At 40.7% G+C, this 24209-nt stretch overlaps 1 protein-coding gene across 3 annotated transcripts in view; it reads right to left on the bottom strand.

Annotated features, from left to right (window-relative positions):
* Window positions 1-23980, bottom strand: part of LOC309858152 (dual E2 ubiquitin-conjugating enzyme/E3 ubiquitin-protein ligase BIRC6-like) — an 85525-nt gene extending 61545 nt beyond the window's left edge. For 2 of the 3 annotated variants that reach the window (XM_082750846.1, XM_082750844.1), the window contains exon 1: window positions 23411-23807. In XM_082750846.1, the coding sequence (XP_082606972.1) occupies window positions 23411-23735 (325 nt within the window). In that variant the 5' untranslated portion in view covers window positions 23736-23807. Of the gene's footprint in view, window positions 1-23410 lie in introns of all 3 variants that reach the window. The other variant, XM_082750845.1, reaches the window with a different exon arrangement.
* Between the last annotated feature and the right edge of the window lie 229 nt (window positions 23981-24209).

Below are 24209 nucleotides of genomic sequence, written 5' to 3' on the forward strand. Positions count from 1 at the left end.
TTAAATATAAACAGCCTATACATATATATTAAAATACCAATTGTCACAATGAATTGAAAAACACATATACAATCCAATTCTATGATATCTGTAAGAAACTTTTACCTTTCTGAGAGAATAAAGGTAAGGAGCACCTGACTGGCTCACTTGGTAGTGTCACGCTTGATCTCGGGATTTTAAGTTCAAGCACCACCTCGGGTGCAGAGATTACTTAAAAATACAAAAAACAGGGGCGCCTGGGTGGCTCAGTGGGTTAAGCCTCTGCCTTCGGCTCAGGTCATGGTCTCAGGGTCCTGGGATTGAGCCCCGCTTCGGGCTCTCTGCTCAGCAGGGAGTCTGCTTCCCTTCCTCTCTCTCTCTCTGCCTGCCTCTCTGCCTACTTGTGATCTCTGTCTGTCAAATAAATAAATAAAATATTTTAAAAAAAAAATACAAAAAACACAGGGCACCTGGTGGCTCAGCAACCAACTTTTGATTTCAGCTTGGGTCATGATCTCAACTCACAACTCACTTGTGGCCATGAGTTCAAGCCACACACACACACAGAGAAATCAGAGGCCCAGTTAGTTAAGCATCTGATTCTTGGTGTCCGCTCAGGTCATATCTCACGGTGGTGGGATTGAACCCCACGAAGGGCTTCCCACTTAGTGTGGAGTCTGCTTCAGATTCTCTCTTCCTCTCCCTCTGCGTCTCCCCAGGCACATGAGCCCACAGGCACATGAGCTCTCTAAAATAAATAAATAAAATCTTTTAAAAATAAAAATAGGGGCATCTGGGTAGCTCAGTCAGTGTCTGCTGCCAGCTCAGGTCATGGTTCCAGGGTCCTGGGATTGAGTCCCACACTGGGCTTGCTGCTCAGCAGGAAGCCTGCTTCTCCCTTTCCCACTCCTCCTGCTTGTGTTTCCTCTCTGGCTGTCTCTCTCTCTTCTCTGTCAAATAAATAAATAAACTTTTTTAAAAATTATTAAAAATTAAAATAAAAATTTAAAATAAAAATAAATGAAAGTATAAAAATGAAAGGATAAAAAAAGATATTTCAGGCAAACATTAATTAAAGAAAAGCTAAAGTAGCTATATTTATATTAGACAAAGATCAGAGCAAAGAAAATAACCAGAGATAAATGAGGTCATTACATGATAAAAGGACCAATTCACAAAGAAGAAAAAGCAATCCTAAATACATATAAAATATACACCTAACAGAACTTCAAAACACACACAGCTGGGAACTTAGATGACTCAGTTGGGTAAGCCCTCTGATTTCGGCTCAGGTCATGATCTTAGGATCCAGAGATCAACCCCACATGTTGAAGCCTACTTAAGACTCTGTTTCTTCCTCTCCCTTTGCCCATCCCCACTCTTAAAATAAAAAAATAAAAAATAAAAAAAATCACATACAGCAAAAATTAATGGAACTGAGAAGAAATAGGCATCCAAATTACAGCTGGAGACTTCAACACTCCTCTCTAATAGAACAGTAGATAAAAAGAAAAACCACCAGCAATATAGAGAAACTGAACCCCACCATCAGTGAATAAGATTTTTAGAATACTCCACCTATCAGAAGTAGAATACACATTCTTTTCAAGTATACATAGAATATTCACCAAGATAGACCATATCCTGGGTCATAAAACAGACCTTAACAAATATATAAGAAGTCAAATTAGGAGTATGTTCTCTGACCATAATGTATTTAAGTAGAAATCAATAACAGAAATATAAGAGGAAATACCTGGAAAATAAACAACATACTCTAAATAATCCACATGTCAATAAACAAGTTTCAGATAATTCAGAAAATATTTTTAATTGGCATGAAAATGAAAATGAAAATATATCAATGTGTCAAATGCAAATAAAGCACTACTTAGAATGAAATATGTAGGAACTAAATTCTTATACTGGGGTGGGGAAGAAGGTCTCAAATCAATAATCTAAGTGTTCTATTAAAAAAAAAAAAAAAAAAAACCTAGGAAAAAGGAGACCTGTGTGGCTCAGTTGGTTAAAGCCACTAACTGCCTGCCTTCAACTCAGGTCATGATCCTGGAGTCCCAGGACTGAGTCCTGCACTGGGCTCCCTTCTTCTCATGCTATCTCAAATAAGTAAATAAAATCTTAAGAAAAAATATAAATAAAAAACTAGAAGAAGAAAAGCAAAGTAAATAAATAACAAGCAAAATAAAAATAATGATAGGAGCAGGGATTAATGAAAACAAAAATAAAAATAGAGAAAATCAACACAAGCAAAAAAGAGATCTTTGAAAAGATTTGTAAAACTAGTAAATCTCTAGCCGAGGCTAGCAAAGAAAAAAGACACAAATTACCAATAACATCAAGAAAGAAAAAATACACTATAGATCCTGCAGAGATTAAAAGATAATAAATAAGAAAACACTATGAACAACACTATGCACATGACAACTTAGGTGGCCAACATAAATAAATCTGAAAACTCAGACTGTCAAAACAAACAAACATGATACAAACTTAAAAAGATAACAGGGGAATAATAAGTACAAGTCTACACATATAAATTTGAAGGTAGAGGTGAAATGTACCAATTGCTTGAAACCACAAAGTACCAAAACTTCCTGTGTATGAAACAGATAATCTGAATTGAGGAAACTGAATTAATAGTTTGAAATATTCCAAAGAAACCTCTAGGCCTATCTGACTTTATTGTAGAATTTTATCATACATTTAAGTAACAAGTAACACCAATTCTACACAATTCTTCTCCAATAAAGAGAAGTGGGAATACTTTCAAACTCATTTTATGAAACCAGCATTAAACCTGAAGCCAAGTCTAGAAAAAGATAGCACAAAAAAAATCTATATACCATTATCCCTCACGCATATCGATGCAAACACCTTCCACAAAATAAAAGCAAATGGAATTTAGCAAATACAAAAAGAAAAACATGCCAGGACCAAGTACAGTTATAGCAGGAATAATGAACTGGTGCAATATTCAAGAATCAATCAATATAAGCTACCACACATTATAGCTTAAAGAAGAAAACCTACATGAACAGATGCATTCAGCAAAATATAATATCCTTTCAGGATTTAAAAAAAAAAAAAAAAAAACCTCAGCAAATTAGAAATGAAAGGGAATTTGCTCAACCTGATTAAGGACAGCTACAAAGATCCTAACACTATCAACATAATTAATGGTAAAACACTGAATACTTTCCCCCTAAAATCAGGAACAATCCAAGGACACACTCTCAACATTCCTATTCAGTATCGTATTGGAAAATCTAGCCGCTGCAATAAAAAATGAGAAGAATTTAAATGCCATGAAGATTAGAAAGGAACAAATTAAACTGTCCCTGTTCACAGACAACATGATTAACCTATACAGAAAAATCTAAAAATAAAAACAAAACTCCTAGAGCTAATAAATGAGTTTAGCAAGGTTATAGTAAACAAAATCAATACATAAAAAATCAGTCAACTGTACTTCAATATACTAGAAATCTGAAGCTGAAATCTACAAAAACCAGTTTATGATAGACTTAAAAATATAAAAATAAGGGCGCTTGGGTGGCTCCATCGGTGAAGAATCTGCCTTTGGCTCAGGTCATGATTCCAGAGTCCTGGGACTGAGCCACGCATTGGGCTCCTTGCTCAGCAGGGAGCCTACTTCTCCTGCCTGCCATTCCCCCTGCCTGTGCTCTCTCTTTGTGTCAAATAAATAAAATCTTTTTTAAAAACGTTAATAAAATACTTAGATATATACCAAAAGTATGCAGAATATGCATGCTGAAAAGTATGAAAGAAGTGTTAAAGAAATCAAAGACTTAAATGAAACCATGGTTAGGGACTGGAAGAGTCAATATAGTAAAGATGTCAATCAAAATCCCAGCAGGAGAGGCACCAGGGTGGCTCAATCGGTGAAGCCTCTCACTCTTGATCTCTGCTGAGGTCCTGATCTCAGGGCTGTGAGTTCAGGCTCCACCCTGGACTCCACAATGAGTGGCTCAGTCAGTTAAGCGTCTACCTTTGGCTCAGGTCATGATTGTGGAGTTGTGGGATGGAGCACCATGTTGAGCTCCCTGCTCAGTGGGGAGTCTGCTTCTCCTTCTCCCTATGCCCTTCCCCCTACTCGTGCTCCCTCTCCCTCCTCTTGCTCCCTTTCTGTCTTAAATAAAATCTTCTTAAAAAAATAAAATTTATTTGAAAATAACAGAACTTATTTTAAGTGCACAGTTGAATGGCATTAAGTACATTCACACTGTTCTGCAACCATCACCACCATCCATCCAGAGAATGGATGGTGCAAAACTTGCAAAACTTGAGCTTTATAATCATCAGGCACTAAGTCCTCCTTCCCATCTCCATACCCCCAGTGCCCAGGAATCACTATTCTACTTTCTATCTCTAGAAATTGACTGCTTCTAAGTACCACGTATAAGTGGAGTCATACAGTATTTGTCCTTTTGTGATGGGCCTATTTCAATAAGCATTATGTCTTCAGTTCTTCCATGTTGCAGTGTCAAAATGTCCTTCCTTTTTACCATATTTTGTTTATCCATATATCCATCAATGGACACTTGGGTATTTCTCCTTTTGACTACTGGGAATAATGCTGCTATAAACACAGTGTACAAATATTTTTTCAAGGCCCTGCTTTCAATTCTTTGGGGTATATACCAAGATGTGGAATTGTGATACCATAAAATTACCAAACTAATTTCAATTGTTTGAGGAAACACCATACCATTTTCCGTAACACCCGCACTATTTTACATCCACCAAGAGAATACAATACAAGGATTCCAATTTTCCACATCCGTGCCAACACTTATTATTATATTTAATGATAGTCACTCTAATGGGGGGGAAGTGGTATCACACTAGGTTTTAATTTATATTTCCCAAAATATTAGTGATGTTGACCATCTTTTCATGTGCTTTTTGGCCATTTGTATTTCTTCTCTGAAGAAAGATCTATTCAGGTATTTTGCTCATTCTTTAATTGGGTTGTTTGTTTTTTTGTTGCTGAGATGTTAAAGTTCTCTATACAGTCGAGATATTAATTTTTTATATATACCTAGATATGTGACTTTCTCATATTCTGTGGTTTGCTGTTTTAACCTATTGATAGTGTCTTTCAATGCACAAGTTTTCATTCTGATTAAGTCCAATTTGTCTATTTTTTCTTTGGTTGCCTGTGCTTTTGATGTCATATCCAAAAAATCACTGCCAAATACAACGTCACGAAGCTTCCCCCTTTGTTTTCCTCTAAGAGCTTTCTAGTTGTAGCTCTTCCATTTAAGGGTTCAACTTCATTCTTTTGCAAAGTGGATATCCAAGTTTTCTCAGCAAAATTTCTTGAAAAGATTGTCCTTTCCTCCACTGAATGGTGTTGGCCTACTTACAAAAATCATTCACCACGTATGTGAGGGCTTATTTCTGTGCTCTCTATTACATTAGTCACGTATGTGAGGGCTTATTTCTGTGCTCTCTATTACATTAGTCTATACCAGTACCACACTGTTTTGGTTACTGTAAAACTGTATTAAGCTTTGAAATGTGAGTCCTCCAACACTGTTCTTCTTCTTCAAAGAATGCTTTGTAGAATCCCTTGAGATTCTACATTAATTTTAGGTGGGTTTTTCTATTTCTGCAGAAAACATCACTGGAATTGTGACAGAGATTGCACTGAATCTAAAAACACTTTGGGTACTATTGACTTTTTAACAATATACAAGTAAGAAATGCTTGTAAGGATGCAGAATTAAGTGGAACTCATCTATTTTTAATGAAAATACATAATGGCACAGCCATGCTAGGTTGGACAGTTTCTTGTTTAAGATTTTTTTTTTTTTAATTAACTTATTTGAGAGAGAGAAAAGACACGAGCAGGGGGGAGGAACAGAAGGAAGGGGAGAAGCAGACTCCCCACTGAGCAGGAAGCCTTAGGAGGGGCTTGATCCCAAGACCCCAGAATTATGACCTGAGCTGAAGGCAAACACTTAACAGACTAAGCCACAGGCACCCTAGTTTGACAGTTTCTTGTAAGATTAAATATACACTTACCAAATGGTCCTGTAATCCCACTTCTACGTATTTACCCTAGAGACATAAAATCTTACATTCACACAAAAAACTTTACTCAAATGTTTATAGTAGCTTTATCCATAATCACCAAGCTGAAAACATACAAGTGTCCTTCAATGAGTGACTGACTAAACAAATGATGACACATCCATACAATGAAATACTGTTTAGGTATTTAAAAAAAAAAAAAAATGGGGCGCCTGTGTGGCTCAGTGGGTTAAAGCCTCTGCCTTCAGCTCAGGTAATCATCTCAGGGTCCTGGGATGGAACCCAGCTCTCTTTCTCTCTCAAATAAATAAACTCTTAAAAAAGTTAAAAAAAATACATACATACATATATGTATGTATATATATACACATATATTTATTTTTATTTTATTTATTTACTTGACACAGTGAGAGAGGAAACACAAGCAGGGGTAGTGGGAGAAGGAAAAGCAGGCTTCCTGCTGAGCAGGGAGCCTGATGTGGGGGTCGATCCCAGGACCCTGGGATCATGAGCTGAGCTTAAGGCAGATGTTTAACAACTGAGCCATCCAGGTGCCTCTAAAGAACTTTCTTTAAAAATATATTTAACAAGAGAAAAAAGCAAAAAGACACTGTTGCCCCAGGTAACAAAATCGTAGGTAACTACTCTATTCCTTAGTCTATTCGATATGTCCCATAAGGTAAATCACTTTTTAAACAGAAATTCACAAAGGTAGGAAACTTTTTAAAAATTATTTAATCCTAATACCCACTTCAAGAAATAGTTAATTCTTGATCAAGGCATTATCTATGTGCATCCCTACAAAACTTGCAAAAATATTATCTGAATTACATCATCTTTGCAAACTGATAGGACACACTGTAAAATTCTATTTCCACAGAGATAACATCAGAGTTCAATGCTTAAAACACGCTACTAATTAAACACAGTATATAAAAACATCATTCAAAGTCTATAAAGAGGGTACAAAATTAGTGTTCTTACAATGCTTTTAAAATATAATTTAAGTAACCAAAAACAAAATCACTTAACAAAAGTTGTTAGTACGTATTATTATTCAAAGCCAAAGTGAGTATTCCTATAAAACTAAACTCGGTGCAAAGCAAAGAAGTTTGGGAAAGTTCAAGTGCTATGCCACGAAAAAAGGGTAACAAATGGATGAAATGCAATGCAGTGAGAGTATTATTCCAGGTAAGAGAACCCAACAACTGCCTAGGCATGAGAGTGGGTCTCCAGAAGACAGACTTACTGGAATTAAGAATTCCAAGTTCAAGGGTGGCTGGCTGACTCAGTCAGTGGAGCATGTGGCTCTTGATCTCACAGTTGTGAGTTCAAGCCCCACATCAGATGTAAAGATCACTTAAAAAATAAAATCGTTAAAAAGAAAGAGAAAGAGTTCCAAGTTCCAATTCTCTCTATTCACTTTTCCTCAAGTTGCACCAAACCTCCTATTTAACTATAATCTTAAGTATATGACATCAATGGAGAAAGTTTTAAGAACATAATCCTCTCTGAAGTTTCCACAGATGAGAATCAATCTTTAAGGACCTATTCCCCGCAAGAAATTTTGGGGACTATTTCAACATATATTACTCAATTTGTCACAGTCACATCTCCCAATCACCTTGGGATGCAATAGTTACATTTTCCTTCAGGATTTTAAACTGGAGATAATTAAGTAAAATTTGGGAGCGACTTTTGCTATCTGATATTGCTCAAGATATCCCTAACCATCTACACACAAATTCCTATTGCTACATGAAGTTGTCCATATGAGAAGGAACTCAGCTATAAATCTATACAATCCTGTAATATGCAGCATATACCTTATGAATTTCTATTTGGAGCTCATACTTGAAACTACTGTTCTCTGTTGAATATAGAAGGCACATATATCCAGACTAGCAGTCACAAGCTAGCCTACATTTTAAATCAGTCCAAGTCAAATTCCATCCAAATATGATGAAAATCTGTCTAGCTGTTTTGACATACTACAGTAACAGGCCAACAGAAACTTCCCTGGATACCTTCCCGCTGCCTCCTCACCTCACTGGGATCTTTGCTCAAGGGCCACTTTGGAGAGACTCTCCCAGACCACATCACAGCACAAATTTGCCCATTTCCAATCTCATACCAGCTCTAATTTCTTACAGCATTTCTCACCTCTTGGTACAGTGTGTGCGAATTACATCTCTTCCTACCAAATCATGAGTTCTTGCAAAGCCAGGACTTTGTTAACTAGTTTATCAACAGCGCCTGACACACAATAAATGTTTCTAAATAAATGAATCCTTTTCTATGATTTTGAAGAACTTTTTAATATATTAAAACTAAACTACGTGGTAAAATACTACAGTCTCACAGTTTTGTTTGTTAACACAAACAAATTGTAAACAAAGACAGTTCAGGCATGAAACTAGTTGATCTGGTACAGAGAACCCAGCCATCTCTACCCTTCACAACCCCATTTTTCCCTACCTTACTCCTGCCCTTGGTATGAGATCACTGTCCTTGGCTATAGTGGTATTCTGGTAAATAAGTACCAAAGCACTTAGCTGGTTCAAAAATCAAACAAAACTGAATTACAGCAGAGAAGTACAAAATAGAAAGCAGGAGAAATTTGGTCCTTGATATATCCCTGCTGTTTACAAGAATATATATGGTCATTTAATACAATTTAAAACACAATGAGGTAGATTTCAGTAGCAGACAAACTAACCTGGGAGGTTCCTCTTACCCTTAAAATTAAGGCTAAATAGAATACTATTCAATTCAAATGAAACCTGCCTCTAGTGTAATCCCAGGCTTATCAAACAAACTTACTCAGGAAGTTTGAACCTCTAAACCTAGAAGTACATTAGAATAACCTGTCATTCTGTTAAAAAAAAAAAAGTCTGTCTGGGCTCCACTCCAGACCACTTACGTCAGAATTCTGGGACCCAAGGTGTGCCTGGGTGGCTGTCAGTTAAGCATCTGACTCTTGATTTGGGCTCAGGTCATAACCCTGGGGTCGTGAGACAGAGCCCCATGTGGGGTACCTTGCTCTGGGCGCAGTCTGCTTCAGATTCTCTCTCCCTCTACCTCTGCTCTTCCTCCTTCCCTAAATATACATGGATGGTCTCTCTCTCAAATAAATAAATAAATAAAATCTGGGGGGGGGGGAAATACTGGGACCCAAGCAGAATATTTTTTTGAAGTTCCCCTGATGATCCTAATGAGCAACCAAGGCTGAGGACACACCGCCCCATGCATCGCCCCAGTCTTACTTCTCTCCCACTCCATAAATCAAAGTACAGAAACAAATCATGAACTTAAATCATAATTTAAATTCTTGGCACCCACAATAAATCTCAAAGAAAACATTCCTATCTGCCCCGTTCTAATACTTCTATCATTTCCCCTAAAGAGTAGGCATTAATGGGGCGTCTGGGTGGCTCAGTTGTTAAGTGTCTGCCTTCAGCTCAGATTATGATCCCAGGGTCCTGGGATTGAGCCCCACATAGGACCCCCTGCTGTGGGAAGCCTGCCTCTCCCTCTCCCACCCCTCCTGTGTGTGTTCCCTCTCACGCTGTATCTCCCTCTATCAAATAAATAAATAAAATCTTAAAAAAAGAAAAAAAGAATAAGCCTTAATATCTCTCCTAAAATACATCCCTAATTTAAACACGCAAATGAGACCACAATTACTCCTTTTAGAAGCACTGCTCTTGTCACAAGCTATTTTATATAGCAATTACTTTATTCTATGAAGTATATATACCTCTATTATCTCCTTTTTTATTCTATAAAGTATATATACCTCTATTATCTCCTTTTTTATAACCAAGGAGTTCATCTTTTATTTATTTACTTTTTTTTACTATTTTATTTATTTACTTGACAGAAAGCAAGTGAGCACAAGCAGAGGGAAGGGACAGAGGGAAAAGGAGAAGCTGACTCCCCACTGAGCAGGCAGCCTGACTCCGGGCTTGATCCCAGGACCCAGGGATCCTGACCTAAGCAGAGGGCAGACACTTAACCAACTGAGTAACCCAGGAGGCCCAAACATTCATCTCTTGATCATCTCAGGGCTGTGAGTTCAAACCCTCTCTGGATATGGAGCCTACTTTACCAAAAAAAAAAAAAAAAAAAAATATATATATATATATATATATATATATATATATATGAAATAAATAAGTAAATGAAAATAATTTAAAAAAAAAAAAAGGAATTACCAGCCCATTTTAAAGATGGAAACTCTCAGAAGTTATCTTGTCAAAGGCATAAGGCCATGGGCAGTATAATGCACATATCAGAAAGATACCTCCTGGGGCACCTGCATAGCTCAGTGGATTAAGGCCTCTGCCTTAGGATCAGGTCATGATCCCAGGGTCCTGGGATCAAGCCCCACATTGGACTCTCTGCTCAGCAGGGAGCCTGCTTCCTCCTCTCTCTCTGCCTGCCTCTCTGCCTACTTGTGATCTCTGTCTGTCATATAAATAAATGAAAGCTTTAAAAAAAAAGGTACTTCCTGCCTATTCTGCTGTTCTTACAAACTATATTACAGCAATTTATTGCTGTTTATAGTCTATCTGTAGTTACAGCCAACTGCTGTTAAAGACAAAGTACCAAATTTTAACAACTTAAGTATGGTTACCAGTACAAATTGCCAGTTAAACAACAAGGTTATAATGGGTGCACATTTACTTCTGCTTCCTCCCAAGTCTCACTAAAAAGATAATAAAGAGGGCATTAAACAAACCCACAGAGACAAAAAGAACAAGTTAGGAGAAAAAATAAAAAAGTTTTTTGAAGTTAGAGGCCAGACAGAAGAGCCTTAACAGACCAATACGCCCTGGGAAAATCTCAAAGCTAAACCAGCAGGGAGGAAAGGCCAAAGTACCTATGCTGTAGTGGGTTTTTCAAAGATGTTATTTATTTATTTTAGAGAGAGAGTGAGAGATCGCATGTAGGCGTGCAGGGAGGGCGGAAAGTGGCAGAGGGAGAGAATTTTCAAGCACAAATCCCTGCTCAGCAGGGAGCCTGCCATGGGGCTCCACCTCACAACCCAGGAGATCATGACCTGAGCTGAAACCAAGAGTCAGACGCTCAACCAACTGAGCCACCCAGGCACCTGGGCACCCCTGTGTTTCAAATTACATAGTAATAAGTCTAAAATAAAAATTATTTCAAAGTAGTAGCCTTTTGCAGTATTTCTTCTTTTTTTTTTTTAAAGATTTTATTTTTTTATTTGAGAGAGAGACAGTGAGAGAGAGCATGAGAGGGGAGAAGGTCAGAGGAAGAAGCAGACTCCCCATGGAGCAGAGAGCCTGATGCGGGACTCGATCCCAGGACTCCGGGATCATGCCCTGAGCTGAAGGCAGTCGCTTAACCAGGCGCCCTCGCAGTATTTTTTTCAACCAACGCTAAAAACATAGCTCCTCTAATAACAGACCACTAAATTTTTTACCTTAAACTAGGAGTTCTCACACTGAAAATTATGGTAGCTACAGGTCAAAGGGACCAATCCAAGATCCTCAGGCTATTTCATCACTCCCACCCTTGTGCTCTGCACCCTAATACCAATGTGCTTATAACAAACACCACCTGCTTCCCGCCTCTTACTTGTGCTGTTTCCTCTACCTGGCTAACTCTTTTTCTTTCAAGAGCCGAGGTGTCACCTCCTCTAGAAGCTTTCCAAATTGAGAGGCAGGGAGGATTTTAAATTCATCTTATTATCCCCATATGGCAGAAAAATACTTGTTGAATTAACTACATAATTAAAAACAACAATACAAAAGTATTAAGCACTAGCATGCTTATGGTGGACAAGCAGTATCTACATGTATCAGTTTATTTAATCTTTCCAATAACCCAATGAGTTAGGTGTGCAGAGAGGTTAAGCATCTTGCCTAAGGGCACAGATAGTAAGTGCTGAATCATGGACTGAAATGCAGTCTGGCTCCAGAACCAACATCCTTAACCACCAGGCTCAGCTTTCTCTTTAATTGCCAATGTCTTCCCAATCTGTGTTCCCAAATCCTGAAGCTTCAACTCTGAATGCCCAAAACCTTCTGGACATCTCTAGTTGGATGACATTCAAGAACTGCAAAATTAACACAACCAATGTCACTATCTCCCTCTTGCTCCCAAAATCCTCCAACAAAAACTACTTACCACATCTTCTTGTCTTACTTCAGTTAATAAATACCGTTCATCCAGTTACCCAAAGTAGGAACCCAAACATGAGTACTCTTCACCTATCCATCTCTCTCATCCCCACAATTGCCAAAAATTATGGTTCCTACCTTTCAAACTAACTTACACAGAGCTCTCATCATGTCTCATACCTGGGCATTAGTTTCAAACCTCTCTAAAAACAAATTTGATTATGAAATAACCTACAATGGCTCCCTACCACTGACATCACGTCAAATTTCTTTTTTTTTTCCTAAGAATTTATTTTATTTTTTGAGAGAAAGAGAGAGCACGTGCACAAGCAGAGGGGAGAGGCAGAGGGAGAAGCAGACCTCCCACTGAGCAGGGAGCCTGATGCAGGGCTTGATCCCAGGACCCTGTATTCATGACCTGAGGTGAAGACAGATACTTAAAGCAACTGAGCCACCCAGGCACCCCTCAAGTCAGATTTCTTAACAAAATGTATTATGATCTTGTCTTTGCCTATCTCTCAGCTTCAACTTTAACCATACCCTCACACATCCTAAACTCCCAACTGGTTTCCTTCGAAAACTTCTCTCTGTTCCTTGAATTTGCCATGTTTTTAAAGACCACAATGTCGGGGCACCTGGGTGGCTCAGTGGGTTAAAGCCACTGCCTTCGGCTCAGGTCATGATCTCAGGGTCCTGGGATCGAGCCCCACATCGGGCTCTCTGCTCAGTGGGGAGCCTGCTTCCCTTCCTCTCTCTCTGCCTGCCTCTCTGCCTACTTGTGATCTGCCAAATAAATAAATAAAATCTTAAAAAAAAAAAAAGACCACAATGTCTCCACACAAGCAAGTACCCTAACTTAAAATGATGATCCCTAAAATGTTCCCTCCCACCATCTCATCTTTCAAAATGAATCATAAAAACAACCTCCTTTGAGAAGTCTTCTCTACTTCCCTCAGGTTGAAGAAACTACCTCCTGTGTACTCACACAGCACTCTGCATATCTATGTTATAGTACTTATAACATTACACTAAAATGATTTACCTAAGGGCAGCCATTAATCAGCTGCCTTTGGCTCAGGTCATGATCCCAGGGTCCTGGGATTGAGCCCTGCACTGGGCTCCCTGCTTGGTGGGAAGCCTGCTACTCCCTCTCCCACAACCCCCTGCTTGTGCTCCCTCTCTCACTGTGCCTCTTTCTATCAAATTAATAAATAAAATCTTAAAAAAAAAAAAAAAAAGATTTACCTAAACACATCACCAAGCATGCATTCAAAGGCCAAAATGTTGCCTTGATTCTTTTTTTTTTTAAGATTTTTATTTATTTATTTGATAGAGAGAGATCACAAGTAGGCAGAGAGGCAGGCAGAGAGAGAGGGGGAAGCAGGGTCCCCGCTGAGCAGAGAGCCCGATGTGGGGCTCAATCCCAGGACCCTGAGATCATGACCTGAGCTGAAGGCAGAGGCTTAAACCACTGAGCCACCCAGGAGTCCCTGTTGCCTTGATTCTTTTGTGCCCCCGTGTCTAGCATATGTTCAATAAATGTATAAATAAATATAAATCAACTAGCTCGGGGCGCCTGGGTGGCTCAGTGGGTTAAGCCTCTGCTTTCAGCTCAGGTCATGATCTCAGGGTTCTGGGATCGAGTCGCGCATCGGGCCCTCTGCTCAGTAGGAGCCTGCTTCCTCCTCTCTCTCTCTCTCTCTCTCTCTCTCTCTGCTTGCTTCTCTGCCTACTTGTGATCTCTCTCTGTCAAATAAATAAAATCTTAAAAAAAAACAAAAACAAAAAACAGGGGCACCTGGGTGGCTCAGTGGGTTAAGCCGCTGCCTTCGGCTCAGGTCATGATCTCGGGGTCCTGGGATCCAGCCCCGAGTCCTGCTTCCTCCTCTCTCTCTGCCTGCCTCTCTGCCTACTTATGATCTCTCTCTGTAAAATAAATTTTAAAAAATCTTAAAAAAAAAAAAAACAACTAGTTCTTCACAATTTCAAGTCCAAAATCAATTAACTTACATAGTCTATATTTCTCCTGAAATACAAAAATTATTATAATTATGTCCATTATATTTCAGTCACATTTCCATATACACGGAAAACTGTAAGAATACTGCCACTTCAACCACACATCTGCAACAAAAATGTCTGCAGTATTTAAATAGCCACTGCTACCAAAAGAATGAAAACACAATAAAAAATATTTTGAGCGTGTGTGTATGTGTATATATACATATATGTATATATATGTGTATATATACATATATATATGTATATATATATATATATATATATACAACCACTTTCTGGGGTAGACACTATTACTATTCTCATTTTATGGGATGAACTTCAAGATCAAACAGAACCAAGGTTTAATCCCAAACTGTTTGGATCCAGAAGCTGATATCTTATAGAGACCCTCAGCAAATCTATAGCTACTAAAAGACTTAGACAAATTATTGTTAGAGAAAAATCATCCTTGAACAGATAATAGTTAGGAAAAGATCCGAGATAAACATTAAAAAAATTTGGATCAATTTTTCTTGCTCTAAAAACGGATCAAAATATTTTTTTAATTTTAATATAAATTCGCTCTAATTAACTGTGGGGAAAATGTTTTGTTAATAAAACAGCAAACTGAGGGGCGTCTGGGTGGCTCAGTGGGTTAAGCCGCTGCCTTCGGCTCGGGTCATGATCCCAGGGTCCAGGGATCGAGTCCTACATCCGGCTCTCTGCTCGGCAGGAAGCCTGCTTCTCTCTCTCTCTCTCTCTGCCTGCCTCTCTACTTGTAATCTCTGTCAAATAAACAAATAAAATCTTTTAAAAAAAAAACAGCAGACTGGGGCACCTGGCTGGATCAGTTGGTAGAGAATGCAACTCCTGGTCTCAGGTTTTTGAGTTCAAGCCTCACACTGGGTACAGAGATTACTTAATTATAAAATCTTAAGGGGCGCCTGGGTTAAGAGTTCGACTCTTGGTTTCAGCTCGGGTTGTGATCTCAGGGTCATGCGACAGAGCCAGGCTCCATGCTCCCCGTACAGTCTGTTTAAGACTCTCTCCCCAGGGGCACCTGGGTGAACAGTCATTAGGCATCTGCCTTCAGCTCAGGTCATGATCCCCAGGTCCTAGGATCGAGCCCCACATCGGGCTCCCTGCTTGGCGGGGAGCTAGGCTTCCCCTGCTCTCACTGTCTATCTCCCTCAGTCAAATAAATAAATAAACTCTCTCTCCCTTTCTTTTTGCCCCCCCTTCAAATAAATAAAAATATATTTTAAAAAATAAAATCTTGGGGTGCCTGGGTGGCTCAGTGGGTTAAAGCCTCTGCCTTTGGCTCAGGTCATGATCCCAGGGTCCTGGGATCGAGTCCCGCATCAGACTCTCTGCTCAGCGGGGAGCCTGCTTCCTCCTCTCTCTCTGCCTGCCTCTCTACCACTTGTGATCTCTGTCTGTCAAATAAATAAATAAAATCTTTAAAAAAAAAATAAAATAATAAAATAAATCTTAAAAAAATAAATAAAATAAAACAGCAAATCTTTGACATAAGGCAGGTCATCACGTAGCATTACTTTAAAGTCAGTCAACTGTAACATAAAGTTTGTACTGAGCCCACAAAGAGATTTGCCCAATTAAGTTTTTATAAAAAACTCAGATGCAGACACGCATGGGTGGCTCAGTCCATTAAGCAACTGCCTTTAGCTCAGGTCATGATCCCAGGGTCCTGGGATAGAGCCCCACATCAGGCTCCCTGGAGCCTGCTTCTTCCTCACCCTCGGCCACTCCCCTGCTTGTGGGTATAGGCACGCGCTCGCTTGCTCTGTCAAATAAATAAGTAAAATCTTTCAAAATAAAAGGGGGGGTGGCGCCTGAGTGACTCAGTGGGTTAAAGCCTTTGCCTTGGGGTTGGGTCATGATCCCAGGGTCCTGGCGCTCTGCTCAGCGGGGAGCCTGCTTCCCCATCTCTCTGCCTGCTTCTCTGCCTACTTGTGATCTGTCAAATAAATAAAACAAAATCTTAAAAAAAGAAAAAAAAAGAACTCGGATGCATTCAGGAGACAACTATCTTCTAGGGCTACTAAAATCCCAACTCTATATTGTGTTCATTATATTTCATAAAATAACTAGAAAGAGACTAGAAAGGTTTATCTTCCCAAGGTAAGTCAGGAAATAGGAAGTTGTATGAATCATTTACAATTTCCAAAACAGACCTACAGAAAGGTTTTATATTTTATCCAAATTAGTGCAAGCTTAATTTAGGAAATAGTAAAAAAAAAATATTTTCTACCTCTAACAAAGTGATAATAAGTATGAATTTGATCCCAAAAAATATTTGAGAAATACACAGGGTAACCTAACTAGTCTTCTATGCTCCAAGACTTCTTAGAGCAGGCAGCTCTGGGCTTTAAGTCTGAACAAGAAGCTCAAAACAAACAAAAAATAAATATGTAAAAATTCTCCCAATCTGAACTCCACCACAACTGGAGTAGAGTACAGTGATCTTTTTCTCACTTATGACCATCATGCAAATTTCTCATATCTAATCAAAGTCAATGTCAAAGGGAAATATTCACAAAGAAATCTGAAACTAGATTATTTGTCTAAAAACACTGAGCAGGGGCACCTGGGTGACTCAGTGGGTTAAAGCCTCTGCCTTTGGCTCAGGTCATGATCCCAGGGCTCTGGGATTGAGCCCTGCATCGGGCTCTCTGCTCGGCAGGGAGCCTGCTTCCCCCTCTCTCTCTGCCTGCCTCTCTGCCTACTTGTAATCTCTGTCTCTCAAATAAATAAATAAAATCTTTAAAAAATAAAAATAAAGGGACGCCTGGGTGGCTCAGTTGGTTAAGCAGCTGCCTTCGGCTCAGGTCATGATCTCAGGGTCCTGGGATGGAGTCCCGCATGGGGATCCTTGCTTGGCAGGGAGCCTGCTTCTCCCTCTGCCTCTGCCTGCCTCTCTGTCTGCCTGCGCTCACTTGCTCTCTCTCCCTCTGTCTCTGACAAATAAATAAATAAAATCTTTAAAAATAAATAAATAAATAAATAAATATGAAAAAATTAAAAACTGCGCAGTTTTGGAGTTTCCTCCAGGTGACAGAAATCTGGAGCCCACTTCAGAAACTGTAGACACGATGTACACATACGGTACAACATCTACTGATTACTACCCACACACATTCATCTTCAGTTACTTATTTACAGACAGTGTATGAACAATCCGTGTGCACACAGAACTAGTAATACAATAGTCTTAACTTCATTCTGATATTAAGCCACACTAATACACTGAAAGACATTCTTCCAAATAGAGATAATATTCGTCACCAGCATTTAAATTTCCATGTGCACTTCAATGATATCTTTCTGTCCTCTGTATATAAACACTAAGTCAGTGACCATTTTTTAAAGTAATAGTGAGAAGCATGGTAATAGCAAGTACCCATGAGCCTTAGGAGAATTAACATTCACTGTGTACATATGCCAAGCAGCATTAGGCACTTTAAACATGTTTACCACTTAATCTATACAACCATTCTATTAAATGTTCATCTTAATCTTAATTTACAAAAGAAAAAGCTGAAAGTTCAGGAAGTTTAGAGACTGAGTTAGTAAGTGAGCTAAAAGTCAAAATTCAGGAATACCTAAAATATAAACACCCATTCTCTTTCTATGTGCCCTCAAAAAAGTTTATTAAAAAAGCAAACAATACAAAATGTACTATTAGAGGAGGAAGGCACTATTTTAGAAATCAAGAGAAAAACACCACCAGTAATTAAATAAGAAAATATTGAGTAGGTACGCCTGGCTGGCTCAGTCAATAAAGCATCTGACTCTTGATCTCAAAGCCATAAGTTCAAGCCCCATGTTGGGTATAGAGATTGCTCAAATTAAAAAGAGGGGAGGGAGAGGAAGGGAAAGAAAATAAGGGAGGGAGGGTGGAGGGAAAGAAAAACTGAAGAAATTAGCATTACCTTACTCTTACATCAAAGCAAAAACTAGATGGATTTTGCTGGATGGTAAAAGGTGGTAAATAGGAAAAATTCCTAAGTTCAAATTTAGAGTGAAGTTCAAAAGATTTAACACAGAATATCAAAAAGGTTTAAATAAAAAAGAAAAAAGAGTATTTACAAAGATTTACAAGTAAATAGAAGAAGTATTTTTGAACAGTAAACACACGTTCTGTTCAAAGAACTTTCCGTGTACTAACACTCCTAATAATTAGGACAATTATATCCCCCTTTTGCAAATGGGGTAACTGGAACAGAAATGTTAAGTAATTTAGTCAAGGTTACGCAGTTAAACTGGGAGGTGAGGGAAAGCAGAAATTGGGATCTTAACCTAAGCCAACAGTCTCCACAACCAGGCTCCTTCCTTTACGCTAAATTGCAGGAACAAACTATAGCTAAAGAGAGGAACAAGCCTAGTAATACAAACAATATGGTCAAGTGGTGTATGGAGAGAGCTATTTTGATTTTCAAAATCCCAAGTACACAAATTAGCCTGTGAAAAGATGTTCAGCATCCTATGTCATCAGGGAACTGCAAATTAAAACAATGAAATACCACTACACACCTATTATTAGAATGGCCACAATCCAGGGCGCCTGGGTGGCTCAGTCGGTTAAGTGTCTGCCTTCAGCTCAGGTAGTGATCTCTGGGTCCTGGGACTGAGTTCATTGGGGAACCCATTTGTCTCTCTGCCCGCCCCCCCATGCTTGGTCTCACTTTCTCTCAAAAATAAATAAATAAAAATACTTTATAGAAGAAAAAGGAATGGCCACAATCCAAAACGGAAAAATAGCAAATGCTGAGAAGGATGTGGAGCCACAGGAACTCCCATTCACTAGCACTGGGAAAACAAAACAGCACAGCGGCTCTGGAAACAGTTTGGCAGTTTCTTGCAAAACTAACATAATCCTAACACTCAATCTGATATTCATGCTCCTTGCTACTTACCCAAATGAACTAAAAACCCAAGTCCACAAAAAACCCTGCACACAAATACTTATAGCAACTTTATTCATAACTGCCGCAACCTGGAAGCAACCAAGATGTCCTTCAGTAGGTGAATGGGTAAATGAATTGCGGTCCATCCAGACAATGGAATATCATCCAAAGCTAAAAAGCAAATGGGCTACCAAACCATGAAAAGACATGGGAGAACTTAAATGCATATTCTTAACTGAAAGAAGCCAAACTGAAAAGGCTACTGTATAATTCCAACCATGTAACATTCCAGAAAAGGCAGAACTATACAGTGAAAAAATCAGGGAGTGGCAAGGGCAAGAGAGAGAGACAGGTCAATGGGCAGAACAGAGAGGATTTTTATGAAAGTGAAACTATTCTTTTTTTTTTTTTTGTAAGATTTTATTTATTTATTTAACAGACAGAGATCACAAGTAGGCAGAGAGGTGGGGGCGGGGGTGTCCTGGAGGGAAGCAGGCTCCCTACAGAGCAGAAAGCCAGATGCAGGGCTGGATTCCAGGACCCTGAGATCATGACCTGAGCCTAAGGCAGAGGCTTAACCCACTGAGCCACCCAGGCACCCCTGAAAGTGAAAATATTCTGTATGATATATCCATTTTTCACAACCCACAGAATGTACACCAAAAGTGAACACTAATGTCAACTACAGACCTGGGTGATAATGATGTGTTAATGCAAGTTCACTGATTATAACAAACACACTGATAGTGAAGGGAGGTTGTGTGTACAGAGGGAACTGGAGGTATCTAGGAACTCTAGACATTCTGGTTAATTTTACCATGAACTGCTCTAAAAAACAAAATCTATTTAAGAAAAGAAAAGAGGGAAAAAGGTGTTTATTTAGCAGTTGGTATGTAAGGAAGCACCCATTTAACATACTCATTAGCCTCTATACACAACTGAAAAGTATTTATTAGTATTTTGCACTGGGCATCCTGAGGAGGGGATATAAACAAGAGGACAGGTTCCTTCCCACAAGGAGTTTTAAATATAGTTAAATGGACATCCTATATTCACAAAAAGCTAAATGGAATTTAAATAGTCCAAGACAGAAAACATACCACAAACAGTAAGTTGCCAAATTACTAAAATAGACATTAAAAGGACAACATGTGCGTAGGTGTTCAGTGGATCGCTTCAGACAAATAAAATCAGGAAGTTAAGATTTGCTCTAGGACCTAAAAAATGGCTTAGATATGCCTGGAGGGGACTGGCGCATTCCAAGAAAGAACAAAACTACCCAGTTAGGAAAGGAAATGAAATGAACCAGTTCACAAAACTAAATAGGGAGACAAGACTAGAGAGATTGGTAGAAGTCAAAGAATGCCAGGCCAAGGAATCAGCCTAGGAACGCTAAATTCTTAACTCTTAAATGCTAAAAAGGAGCAACTTGCCTAACCTCTGTTATACCGATGGCTCTTAATCTAACGAAAGTGTATTTACAAACACTGCGTATCAGATACAGATATATGCTAGAAGACACAGTCAAAAATTCACCACCTCTGCTACCCAACTGAAGACATACATACGTCCTGCTTCCCATCCTTCAGTTTTCAATCTACTCTAGGAAGCTACCCATAATCCTACAATCTAACTCATTCAGAAGACACCTATCACCCAATAAAACTCCATCATTCTTTTTCCCCTCACACAAAGATGTCTTTCTTCTAGGATAAAAAACAAAGTAGCTCCTTGCCCCTTAACTGGAAAGAGGGGTCATCTTAGGACCATGGTCACTACTGGCACCTTCTCCTCATTCTATTTATAGGACGGTCACCCTCTATTAATCATTAAAAGCAAACCTCCTAAATAAGTATGTAAAATACATACATATAACAGGCAAGACAAAAAAAAAAAAAAAAAAAGCAGCATTTGCTCCCCAATCACCAAAATAGATGACATACATAAGACTCTATACAACCTCTGGTAATTATCATCATTAACTGCAATTCTCATAAATGAAAACATCACAGATTTTGTCCACTGTTACTTTCAAACCTTTCCTGTAATCCTTTTGTTTACCATAGACTCTTCCACATATTTCAAATCACATACTCAAACTTCAATGTGTGGGCATCTGCGACTATATCCAAACCCACACTTTTCTAATTAACAAATTCCCCATCATATGCCAGCTAAGTTACCCAAATCAATGATGTTCTATGCATGTACCTTTAATCTTGTGTTAAAATCCTCAAACCCTCCCCTTTAGGAATCTACCACTAGAGTGACTATTTTCTCCCCTTTCATAACAGACACATTCATACATGCCAATTTCCTCAACCATTTATTACAAACGCTCACACACATTATTTTTCTCAAACATAGGCTCCAAGCATAAAAACTCCCCATCAGACTCCTTTCTATCAAAAGCATTGTAAACCTTCCATTAATATGGCTTTTTATAAAAAATTCAAATACATATATTATAACACCAATTAGTCGAAGTTTACAATCATGAAAGACAGTATTAGATATTGTTTAAAGATACAAGCATATGCTAAAAAACATAAAAACGTGTGAAAACAATAAAACCAAATTAAGGAGAATGCTCATGGGGGAAGGAGGATTGGAGGAATACAATCCAAGAGACAGAGAGGAGGCTCAACTTTCTAATGTTTTATTTCATTAACAGAATCAGGAATACATGGTTGTTCACCTTATTCTTTATACCTTTCTGTAGCTGAAATATTTTAAGTGAGTTTAAGAAGAAAGATATCCAATTACTACTTAGTATCTCCCACTCATACATAGAGACAAGTTGTTATGTCCAAAATGCAGTTACTACTCATAGTTACATCTGGGACACCCCTCCTGTCCTTTACCTTAAGCCAAGAAAAGAAAACTTACAAGGCTACAATCCAAAACTTTCCCTTAGACGTATCTTAGATATGGTCTGTAGCTATATACAATCCATTTCTTTCACAACTCTCATACTGACAAAAGTTAAATCTCTTATTTTATTCTTCTATCCCTACACTACTATTAACTCTTACATGCCTTATTCCATAGCAAACCAGAACAAAGAACTTATTTGTGTATGTTACTTGTGTATGTTAAAATCTGTGTCTTTTAAAACTTAAGTGAACTGTTTAGCCACATAACTAATTTACTCTGCTGAATGCAGGCATACACACCTCTGTGCACGCGTGTAAGCCACTCATATACTAACTTTTCTATCTCAATTTGTAACCTCTAAATTAAACCATACATCATTCAACCGCAAATGAAATGTCATCTCACCAAACACAGTTTAGCCAGAGTTAATTCCAAAACACTCCACTCCAGTACACACAGCGTTCACCTAATGCATAAGGTCCCGTCCCTGGAACAACGTTTACTCCACCCAGAAGTGCTCTCCTCCACTGGCGAGACTCACACATACCTCCGAATCCTAACTTTCGGCCCGCTGTGGTAGAACAAGGAGGGCCTGAAGTTTCACCTCATCACGATCCCAAAGGAATCTATATTTCATACACCGCAGACTCGGAGCTTCTCATCACTAGGGGGTCGAAGTTGGAAGCCCCGAGCTAAGGGACAAGGTCTAGTCTTCCATGGCGTCCGCCTGAGTCCTGAAGTCGTCGACCGTACAGTTCAGGCAGCCGGCCCGCCTACTTCCCTCCCCACCCCCACTCCAGGCGCACCCCACCCCCACCCCCGGCGCGAAGCCCGCTGTACATCCTTGCACCTGCGGATCGTACGAACAGCCGAGGATCCGCTTCTCTCCACCGGAGGGAAGGGCTTAGATGCCGGCTCCGACACTGGCCTCCGGCCACCAGGCTCTCACGTCGGGACCAACCGGGCGACCCGTTCGCTCTCTGATCTAGCAGAAGGCAGCAGCGACACCTTCTCCAAAACCGACCCGGGGGCCTGCCCTTCTCAGGTGCCGGGCTCCGAGGCCTCCTCACCTCTCCCAGAGGACCAACCTACACCGGACACTCAAGGCCCGAAAGGCAACTCCCACCACTCCCCGACCCGCCAGTCTTTTCTTCCCAGCTGCAGCCGCTGAAAAAGCCAAGCCTCACGGTCCTCCTCCACCAGCTTCCGGGCCTCGGCTCACAAGCAGGCCTGAGCCCCCAGCCCTGCCCTCCGCCACCCCATTCCCGTCACGCCGCTTCCCCTCCACCGGAGGCCGAGCCCCGGGGCTGGGCGGCTTCCTTCCCCGGCATCCCGCGGGCCGCGCTCCTCCCGCGGCGGGCCCGGCCCCCGCCCGGCGTGCCGCACACTCACCGCTGAGCGCCGAGGCCTGCAGGGTGGCCCCCGAGGTGCCGTCGATGACTTTGATGGTCCCGCGACTGGTGACGGCTAGGATGGCGTTGAGCGCCGGGTGGTAGGAGAGGCTGTGCAGCCCGTCGGCGTCGCAGCGCATGCAGCCGTCTCGCAGCACCAGCCACTCCGAGACCCCGGCCGCTCCCGCCCCCGCCGCCGAGGAGCAGCCCGGGCCCGAGGCCGCCGCAGCCGCAGCCGCCATCTTCCGGCCTGCGCTCAGCACAATCACACTGGGAAGCGGCTCAGTGACAGTCCCGGGAGGTGCAGCACCGCCGCCAGTCACCATCCGGGGCCAGGGGGCAAGCGGAGCGCGTTAGCCGGAAGTGAAGTCAGGCGCCGGCACGCACGCGGGACGTCGGCCGCGCGCCCGGAGGGGCCAAGCTCGGAGGGAGGTTGGCGGGGGAGGGGGAGAAGGAGCGAAAGAGGCGGGACCTGGGGAGGGGGCGGGTAGCGGGTGGCTGGAGCATGCGCGGGAGAGCAGGCGCGTGCCACGCGCCCCCGGTCCAGCCAGCTTCTCGTCCGCAATGTCCCAGTTTTTTGTGGGGTTTTTTTTTTTCCCCTGAGCCTGGGGAGTGGCCGCTGCCTGGGCCCCGCCCCACTCCCAGGCTCCTGGAGATGGGGGTTGGGCTCCATGTGTTTCCGCTAGGCGGGGATCCTGGGCAGGGGGACCGCGCCGAGGTCCTCCGCGGCGGTCCCGGCGGCGCCCGCACGCTTTCCTGTAGGAGCTGTGCGGCTGTCTGGTGGTGCGCGGGAGAAGACC

Source organism: Mustela nivalis (genome assembly GCF_964662115.1).
Source record: "Mustela nivalis genome assembly, contig: HAP1_SCAFFOLD_1943, whole genome shotgun sequence".
Lineage (NCBI taxonomy): Eukaryota > Metazoa > Chordata > Mammalia > Carnivora > Mustelidae > Mustela > Mustela nivalis.